The sequence below is a fragment of the Panthera leo genome, chromosome A3 (assembly GCF_018350215.1).
Source record: "Panthera leo isolate Ple1 chromosome A3, P.leo_Ple1_pat1.1, whole genome shotgun sequence".
Taxonomy (NCBI): Eukaryota; Metazoa; Chordata; class Mammalia; order Carnivora; family Felidae; genus Panthera; species Panthera leo.
Window position 1 is genome coordinate 99,810,414 of NC_056681.1, and position 10,176 is coordinate 99,820,589.

Genomic DNA, 10,176 nt, shown 5'->3' on the forward strand with positions numbered 1-10,176 from the left:
GGATGAGGAGGAGTTAGCCAGGCATCTCCTCCCATTTAGAGCCCGGGGTGGGCAGGGAGCAGGAATGTCATAGTACCAGTCCCTGGGTCTGCCTGCCAGAAGGGCTCATAAATATTTGTGGGAGTAAGGGACAATGTGAAAAATATAAAATCAATGAAAATGTCTCTGCCTTGTTTCAAAACTAATCAATTAATGAATGTAACTGTTACTAATTAAAAGAAATCCAAAGTAAAAAGCAGAAAGGAAGAGAAAGTGGCATAAGATGAGCAGCCAAATCACATTCAGGATATATAGGGATTGTAGTTTCTAACCTAACAGCAATTAGAAGCCACTTAAGGGTTATTTTTTACAGATGATGTTTATTTATTTTTTTTATTTTTCAGAGAGAGAGACACGTACAGCGTGAGCAGGGGAGGGGCAGAGAGTGAGGGAGACACAGAATTCGAAGCAGGCTCCAGGCTGTCAGCACAGAGTCCGACGCGGGGCTCGAACTCACGAACCATGAGATCATGACCTGAGCCGAAGTCAGCCGCTCGACTGAGCCACCCAGGTGGCTGATTTACAGCTGATGTTTAAAAAAAGTACCTATTATGTTCTAGATACTGAGCTGAAGACTTAACTTGCATGATTTTATTTAATCCTTGAAGCAATCCTATGATAGTACTATTAGTAAGCCAATTTTACAGACTGAGGACACTGAAATATAGCGGTTGTTTGCACTGCAATGTTACTAAGTGGCAGAGGCTTGACTCCAAAATTCCTCATTCTTAACCACTATATTACACATGCTATGAGCTACAAAGAAAAGTAGGTAAGCAAGTATGAACAGCTGATTCTAATCTCCTTGGCAGGAACAACCCCACTGTGGAGTTGGTAGCATAGGGGTATCAGGGTTTAATGAGCTAATCATTAAATTTAACTAATCCCCTTGTTCTGCCTCCATATTAATCAAATAACCTTCTAATTATATTCTGGCTTCCCATATAGATTTTTCTGCTGGGAGATAATACACTGACCAGCCTACACATGCAATTTGTTCCAGTGGGCAATTTTATTACTCATTGTGAGTTAATAAATTGGCATTCTGCTTAAAAATAAAAAAAGATGAAATACACTAAAACAAATTATGAAAGTCTTATACAGTTGCTTTTCAGTAGTTTAAAAATTAAAATAAAAATAACATGTTGTCTCTTTTGTGATTCAAACTTGCTGCCTGCTTTGAGTCACCATGGATGTGGTCAGGAAGTCTAGAGATGATGAGCCCTTTCTTAACCTTTGTCAAAGCCTCTAGCATAGCCCAAGTGCTTCCATTGTTTCCCAGTGGCAAACTCCCACCTTTCCTCCCGCGCTGACAGGATTGTTCCTCAGAATTTAGCTAATTCTCTGAGAGTTAAGCAGCTGGAGGCTGCTCCAAGGGGTCTCATTCATCTCCCCAGGGTAACGTGCATCTAATCCTAGGAGCGGGCAGTTCCCCGAGTAACATCATTAGACCCCATGTTAATGCACTCGGGGCCACCGGGACAGCAGCCCTTGTCAGACCTGCACTGAGTCACAGCCCCTGAACCAGAGGAAGTTGACACTTGCCCTCCTTTCCACTTGTGGGCTCATTCCAAACGAGGACTCCATGAAATCCGTTTCTGACTCCCTACTCCTTGTTGGCTCAAGTTTTGTTCTTTTTTCTTCTCTCCCTAGAATTCCCTTCATGGGCAAAGCTGGGACAAACACAGGTGGATATTTTAAAGTGAAAGCTTCATGAAACGGACCTTATCAAGGTCCATTTCACCTTATCAAGAGATCTGGTTAATCACATACAAGGGCTAAAAAGGGCTTCTCCCCCAAGAAAAATATGAAAAGGACACTCTAAACATCGATTATTTTCCCCTCAAAGACATAGGAAAGTCCGCAAGTGCAAGGTCAGCCTTGTGAGAGGCCTCCTTTCTTGGACAGAGAGAAGGTCAGAGCTGAAGGGGCAGGAGCGCGGCCTCCACTGCAAGAGCAACAAAGAGTAAGGGCCTCTTTCAGAAACTTTAGCGCTGGGGTGCAAGTAGGACGGCAATCGTTTGAATCGATGACAGAACTCTCGTTATTCTCCTTTTCGGCCATTTCCAACACTGAGGCATTAACCAATAAATTACTAGCAAGCCTCAGAATTCCAAGTCGGCAGCAGCGCGCGGGGCGCGGATGAATAAGGCCGTGAGAAGAATCGTACGCCGGTCAGCCAAAATGGCTACTTTCACATGGCTGAGGGCCACTGGCTCCCTGTCACCAGGGCATCTTAAGGCGGGGCGGACGGAAAGACCCTCAGGCATAGCTTGAGGACAAAACCTCCGCCGATTCTCGCAGTCACCGCTGGGGGACGCGACCTCGCGGCCAGATAGCCCGGTCAACGGTCGGAAGGGAGGTGCCATGTCACAGCAAGGGGAACAGGCCCATAAAGTCCACGTCGCATTTCCTCCCACTCCGAACACGGAAGGGCACGAGGACGCGGTATACTCGCATGTCCACTTTATCCCTCGTTATAAGTGCTTAAGATAACTAAATATTCGCAGGAGGGGCGAATCCGCTTCCTCCCCCTGCCTCGCACAGTGGTTCAGCCCGAGCTCCCGCGTCCGCGAACCGCCCCTTCTGCCTGCCTCCGCGCGAGTGGCGCAGTGGCGCGCGGCGCCGAGGGGCGGGGCCCGGGCCGGGCGCGCGCTGGCGCTGTATATAAATACTGGGCCGCACCGCCCGCCGCCTCGTTCGCTCCGCGCCGCCCGCCCGAGCAGATTAGAGCGCTGTCCTCTTGTGCATTTCGCAGCCGTCGCCTCGCCGCTCCCTTTTTCCTCAACGCCGCTTAATACTCACCACTACGAACCCCAGAATGAACGGGCAGCTCAACGGTTTTCACGAGGCGTTCATCGAGGAGGGCACGTTCCTCTTCACCTCAGAGTCTGTGGGGGAAGGCCACCCAGGTGAGGTGACGGGCCCTGGAGGGAAGTGAGAGGCGGGGCGTGGGCAGGGCCGGGCCCGGCCGGCCGAGTCCGGCCGGCGATGGTGCCCGTGCTAGGTGCCTTCACCCGCCGGGCGGTGGGAAGAGCGGCGGCCGCGCGCCTTCCTCGTGGCGCCGCCGGTGCCGAGCGCGTGGCCGCCGCTCCCCTCCCCCTTCCTCCCCTGCCCTCTCCTCCCCTCCCTTCCCATCCGGCCGCGCGCCTCGGCATGCGGAAGATTCTAGAAAACGAGAAGGGCGGGGGCCGGGACAGCTGTGCTCTCTACCCAGGGAGGGCACTATTTCCTCATCTCCGCCCTGCCGTCTGAAAGCCCTCGAGTGGGCGACCGGCCCCGAGTGCTCGCGGCCGGCCCTCGGGAGCGCGCGCCCCGCATTGCAGCCGCAACCACGTGTTTGCCGCATGTGGCATCCGGGCGAGGGGGAGCCGTCGGGCTACCGGAGCGCTCGGGTGTGCGGAGTGGGGGGTCCGTGCTTCGGGACGTCTGCCGAGTCCGTTAATTCTTGCCTTGGGCTATTACGGTACCCAGGAGAATACGGATGTGTCCTTCGGCAGTATATGGCCTTGCCGTCAAGGTGACAGCCGCCAACTAAATATAGCGCGGGTTGGGGAAGGCCTGCCTTATTTGGACCATGTTTGAAAAGGATTGGAAGCGTGAATTAAGTGTAAGCTGCCATTGGGTTGGATTTCCCTTTAAAGTCTTTGGTGCTTTACCGTTGGGCAGGGTTTTACCGAACATCTTCTCTGGGCTTTGTCCACTAGTCCGCCATTATGGAGATCAATTTACACGTGAACGAGTAAAGCTATTTCAAGGAACTTTGAATCTCAGTCTAGTAAAGATGAGTCTTTTGCTCTACTGGTTCTACCTTTTCTTAGGATGACCACAATGATCTGGTAATCTAGTCTAATGGCTTTAAAGATGCATTTCTCTAGTAAGTCTACTGTGCCTATGATGAAATCCCACAAGCAGCCTAGTGATCTAGGAGAGGACAAACCCCAAGAGCCTGATGAGTGAAGGTCAGGTGTTCTGGTGTGGGTTACCCACCTTCCCTCAGTTTTGAGAATTTGACAGGTATTTGGCCCACCTTTTATTAATTTAATACTTTAAGTCAGGCGTTTATACCAGTTTGTAGATTAAGTCTTGAACTTCTGATTTGACTGCAATGTACATTTTGCTTTAATTGTTCCGGATGATTGTAGAAAATTCAGGAAAGTGATCTCTCTGGGAAAGGGATTTTGTTCTCCCTTTTTTTAATAAATGGTGATACAGTGGGGGAGGAAACAAGGATTCAGAATACATGGGACATTTCCCAGTCTATTCAGCTCATATTCCTGGACTACTCCTTTGGCAAATCAAAAATGTTTCCCTGCTTTGCTTTTGGGTTTGAGGATAAACACTTCAATTTGATTAACTTGAGTTATATGGCTGTTCTGCATAACAGTGGAAATTGTTCTGCCTGGGAACTTAATTTTTCAAAATGTCTGAAATACTTAAGAGATGGAATAGAGTCCTCCTGAGGTGTAAAGTGCATATATCACAATGAATTTAAATATGTTAAACGTGCTGGGTATTCTGGCTAATCTGAATTGGTGAGCTTGTGGTGCAGCTATATTAAGACTATGGTATCAAGTTTTCAAGTAACATGCAGTATTATATCCAGCATTTATTCTTCAGTCAAAAGGTTTCTGGTAAAGCAGTGCTCTATTTAGCAGTTAAGATCTCCATACTTCGAATTGCTGAATCGTATGCTTGAAAATGGTTAAGTTCGTAAATTTGTGTTCTGTAGGTTTCACCACGATTTTTGAAAGAAAGCTTTCCCAAAGGTCTTTACAGCTGTGTTTATAAGGGCATGACAGTGAGATTGTCTATTGACAATGAGACAAATTGAGACAAATTTTTTCCCCAGATAAGATTTGTGACCAGATCAGCGATGCTGTCCTGGATGCCCACCTTCAGCAGGACCCTGATGCCAAAGTGGCTTGTGGTAGGTTCTAAACATTGCTTACCAACTGATGAAAAGGTAATCTCATGGAAATTACTTTGTAAGAGTGGCATTTGATTGTGAATTTCTCTTTTATTAGAAACTGTTGCTAAAACTGGAATGATCCTTCTTGCTGGGGAAATTACGTCCAGAGCTGCTGTTGATTACCAGAAAGTGGTTCGTGAAGCCATTAAACACATTGGATACGATGATTCTTCCAAAGGTGTGTTTTAATGAATTGGCTTTTCTAAGCTCATTTTTCCGGATATTTTCAACACTCTCTAGCTCTTTTACTTTAAAGTTTATTTATTTTGAGAGAGTCTGAGTGCATGCCAACAGGAGGGGGAGCGAAAATCCCAGACAGGCTCCTTGACCTGTCAGTGCAGAGTCTGACGTGGGGCTTGATCCCACATGAGATCTCAGTTAGTGAAAACAAGTACTAATGCAGGTCTTTCCTAAAAGTGAAGTGATGAAACAATAACTTTCAAAACGTGGGGGGATACCTGTATTTGATTTCTATAGCAGTATTTGAAATTTTAAATAACTCTTGTAAATAGAAGGCATGGGTATTGCTATGGTTGTTTTTTTTTTTTTTTTTCCCTCCTTCTTCTTAAACAAGACATTGTTTTGTTTGTAGGGTTTGACTACAAGACTTGTAATGTGCTGGTAGCGTTGGAGCAACAGTCACCAGATATTGCTCAAGGTGTTCATCTCGACCGGAATGAGGAAGACATTGGTGCAGGAGACCAGGTAGCTTGGTAGACTCTATTTGCATCTCTTCTAATGTGAAATTGTGAAGCTTGGATTGATCACATTGGTGACTTTTTCCTTTTTTAGGGTTTGATGTTTGGTTATGCCACTGATGAAACTGAGGAATGTATGCCTTTAACTATTGTCTTAGCACACAAGCTCAATGCCAAACTGGCTGAACTACGCCGCAATGGCACTTTGCCTTGGTTACGCCCAGATTCTAAAACTCAAGTAAGTGATGATCATAAAGATAGATTACACATACTGCTTTGGCACAGAACAGTAATGTTTTTACTAAAGACTAGTATTTATCTTGTATTGTCACTTAGCTTTGCCTTGGTTCTCTATTCTATCTAGTAAACTGATGTTCTGATCATTTGCTTTGCCTTCAAGGTGACTGTGCAGTACATGCAGGATCGAGGTGCTGTGCTTCCCATCAGAGTTCACACAATTGTTATATCTGTTCAGCATGATGAAGAAGTTTGTCTTGATGAGATGAGGGATGCCCTAAAGGAGAAAGTCATCAAAGCTGTTGTACCTGCAAAATACCTTGATGAGGACACAATCTATCATCTACAGCCAAGTGGCAGATTTGTTATTGGTGGGCCTCAGGTAAGGCCTTGCAGTATCAATTCCATTTACTTTTTTGGATTTTCTGTAATGGTTACTTGCAAATTTGGCTGCTACCACCTTTTTTTCTAGATTTGTTAAGTCTGCATGTGAATTTTCTGAGGGTGTATGTTGAGTGATACAGAAATAGGTATTTAGGAAACTTGATCTAGAACCATTTATTGGAAAGGATTAGGCATAAAGTGACTTGAATTCTTTAATTTCAGGGTGATGCTGGTTTGACTGGCCGGAAGATCATTGTGGACACTTATGGTGGTTGGGGAGCTCATGGAGGAGGTGCCTTTTCAGGAAAGGATTATACCAAGGTGGACCGTTCAGCTGCTTATGCTGCTCGTTGGGTGGCAAAATCCCTTGTTAAAGGAGGTCTGTGCAGAAGGGTTCTTGTGCAGGTATATACTTTCTTAAATAATTGGAGTGATTAGAAGGCATGCTAGTGGGAGGGCTTTTAGTGTAGTTACTTCTGTTTTTTAAATACCAGCGTATTGTACAAATGGGTGGGTCTCTTAATCACTGACTTTTATGACATTTGAATCCTTTTAGGTCTCTTATGCTATTGGAGTTTCTCATCCATTGTCTATCTCCATTTTCCATTATGGCACCTCTCAGAAGAGTGAGAGAGAGCTATTAGAGATTGTGAAGAAGAATTTTGACCTCCGCCCTGGGGTCATTGTCAGGTAAAGATGGTAAAGCCTATTGTTAGTGAAAAATGAGGGTGTGTGTGTGTGTGTGTGTGTGTGTGTGTGTGTGTGTGTGTATTTGAGATCTGTTCAAATCGGAGAAGGTGAAGGTGGGTGTGAAGACTCCTCAAATGGGGAAACCTTTTAATTCCTAGAATGGTTGATGTTATCTAAGTTGCCTTTAGTAAAGGCTTATATTAAGAAAAATCTAAAATTACAGTGTTCCATTGCTTAGATTAACCACCCTAGAAAAAGTCTTTCACGTTTGATATTGGGCTTTGTGCTCATGTTATCTAGGGATGTTTATTTTACTTAAATTAGTACAGATAAGTGGGGATATTTATTCAAGGCCGCTATAAAGAAAATAAACAGGGTTTGGGCATGGGACCTTGGTAAGTATGCCATGATCTCAGATGAGCTTTTTGACACTTGGAATTTCTCAGAATAATGACAAATTTTCATATTTGTTGAGCCAAGGATGGAAAAACAAGAACTGTAGTTACTAATAAGGACTGTGCGAGGAGTTTGGACACCAGGGAAGTAACAAACACTTCTGCCACAAACTTTTTTCCTAGCAAACCCCAGAGAACTGAACTCATTTGCCAGAACTCTTGAAAATGAGTCTTGCTGATTGTTTTGCTTTATTTTAATTGAATGCTACATATTAAGTTACGGACTTGTATATTCCAGGGATCTGGATCTGAAGAAGCCAATTTATCAGAGGACTGCAGCCTATGGCCACTTTGGTAGGGACAGCTTCCCATGGGAAGTGCCCAAAAAGCTTAAATATTGAAAGTGTTAGCCTTTTTTCCCCAGACTTGTTGGCGTAGGCTACAGAGAAGCCTTCAAGCTCTGAGGGAAAGGGCCCTTCTTCCTAAATTTTCCTGTCCTCTTTCAGCTCCTGATCAGTTGCAGTCACTCTAGTCAATGACATGAATTTTAGCTTGTGTGGGGGACTGTAAGTTGGGCTTGCTATTCTGTCCCTAGGTGTTTTGTTCACCATTATAATGAATTTAGTGAGCATAGGTGATCCATGTAACTGCCTAGAAACAAACCAACAACACTGTAGTAAATAATGCTTTGAAATTGAACCTTTGTGCCCTATCACCCAACCTTCTAAAATCCTAATTGCATTGACTTTCCCACCAAATGCTGAAAATGTCCTGTAATGTGCACGTAAAGTATTTGTAGTTCCATTATAGCCTGTCTGGCAATGCCATAGCCCTGTCAGCATGAATTTGTAATGTCTTGAGCTCTATTCAGAATGTGAAGCCTTCCCTTATCTTCCTTATAACTTGATCCATTTCTAATTATGTAGCTCTTTGTCAGGGAGTGTTCCCTATCCAATCATTCTTGCATGTAACGCAAGTTCCAGTTGGAGCTCTAGCCTGACGTTAAAAAAAAAAAAAAAAAGGCAGTTACCATTAAACCATCTCCCTGGTGCTTATGCTCTTAATTGCCATCTCTTAAATAGCACCAAATCAAAATCTCTCCACTTTTCAGCTGTCTTTTGGAGGACGTACGTAATAAGGTTTTTATTTAGTAAACCAATCCTATGCATGGTTTCAGCACTAGCCAAACCACCAACTCCTAGCTCTAGAAAAACAGGCACTTGGCACCCTTGTGATGTCATACAGAGAAGTCACAGGGCAGTACCTGAGGGTCTGTAGGTTGCACACTTTGGTACCAGATAACTTTTTTTTTTCTTTATAAGAAAGACTGAGTACTCCACACTGCACAATAATTCCTCCCAGGGTTTTAACTTTGTTTTATTTTCAAAACCAGGTCCAATGAGCTTTCTGAACAGCTGGTGTAGCTACAGAGAAACCAGCTTCCTTCAGAGAGCAGTGCTTTTGGCGGGGAGGAGGAAATCCCTTCATACTTGAACATTTTCTAATTGCTTATTTATTGTATTCTGGGGTATGGCGTAAGTACAGAGAAGCCATCACCTCAGATGGCAGCTTTTAAAAGTTTTTTTTTTTTTGTTTTTTGTTTTTTGTTTTTTTTTTCCTCAACACCATGATTCCTTTAACAACATGTTTCCAGCATTCCCAGGTAGGCCAAGGTGTCCTACAGAAAAACCTTGGGTTAGACCTACAGGGGGTCTGGCTGGTGTTAATAGAAGGGAGGGCAGAGCTGGTGCGGCTGGCCATGGAGAAAGCTGACTTGGCTGGTGTGGTACAGAGAAGCCAGCTTGTTTACATGCTTATTCCATGACTGCTTGCCCTAAGCAGAAAGTGCCTTTCAGGATCTATTTTTGGAGGTTTATTACGTATGTCTGGTTCTCAATTCCAACAGTTTAATGAAGATCTAAATAAAATGCTAGGTTCTACCTTAATTGTGTCCATTATTCTTTGGTTTGAATATGACCTGAGAACATACTCCTTATCCCTGAATAATTGTAATCCTTCCCATGGTTCAGGGAAATCATCTCAAACACCTTCATCCAGGACTGCAGGCGTTTCAGTAGGTTTGTATATCCTATTCCTAGCACTAAGAAAAACCTCCCAAGATCTTACCTGTCTAGCATTGCTTTTTTTGGTTGACACAGTGGACAAAATCTCTATGTCCTTACTATGTAGCAGCTACTCAACTGCCAGTAACATTTAAAAACTGTCCCAAGATTAGGGACGTAAAAGGGACAGTGATGTTTAGTCTTGAAAATTTAAACCCCTTTTCATCTTTCCAATGTAGGGGGGGAAAGTTTATTATGCCTGAAGTGTTAATCCCTTTATTATAAACAGGTGTTAAAGGCTGCAAGTTACATGTTCAGTACATGACACAGCAAAATTTGAGCAGTGGTGAGGGGCCAGCTTCTAATTATTTTATGAGCTAGAATAAGTGAGCTACAGTGAAAAATTGAGCACAATTACAGTGACGATATTACAAGTTTCTAAAACCCTTATTCTAAATTTGTGGCAGTTTGTAGGGGTTTACAACAGAGCTTGAACCATCCCTTTTTAACCAGGAGCTAAAAGTAGAGACCAGAGCCACTTGGCACAGGTTTACACCAGCATGTATGCAATCATGTGGTTCATCTTTACTGTTGATCTGAAAATGTGAAACCCAAAAGAATGCTTGATTACACCTATCTGGAGGCTTAAATATAACTATGTTGGCAGGGGGGCAAGGTTAAGTCCTGGTATCGTTTAA

General features: G+C 44.1%; 1 protein-coding gene across 1 annotated transcript; it reads left to right on the plus strand.

Annotated features, from left to right (window-relative positions):
• Positions 1-2,721: 2,721 nt before the first annotated feature.
• On the plus strand, positions 2,722-9,361 carry MAT2A (methionine adenosyltransferase 2A). The gene is made up of 9 exons (XM_042932876.1): positions 2,722-2,951; positions 4,892-4,969; positions 5,067-5,189; positions 5,604-5,716; positions 5,804-5,947; positions 6,110-6,328; positions 6,553-6,735; positions 6,887-7,020; positions 7,714-9,361. Exons 1-9 carry the CDS (start codon positions 2,861-2,863, stop codon positions 7,814-7,816), a joined length of 1,188 nt encoding a protein of 395 aa, XP_042788810.1. The 5' UTR covers positions 2,722-2,860; the 3' UTR covers positions 7,817-9,361.
• The last annotated feature ends 815 nt before the right edge of the window (positions 9,362-10,176 follow it).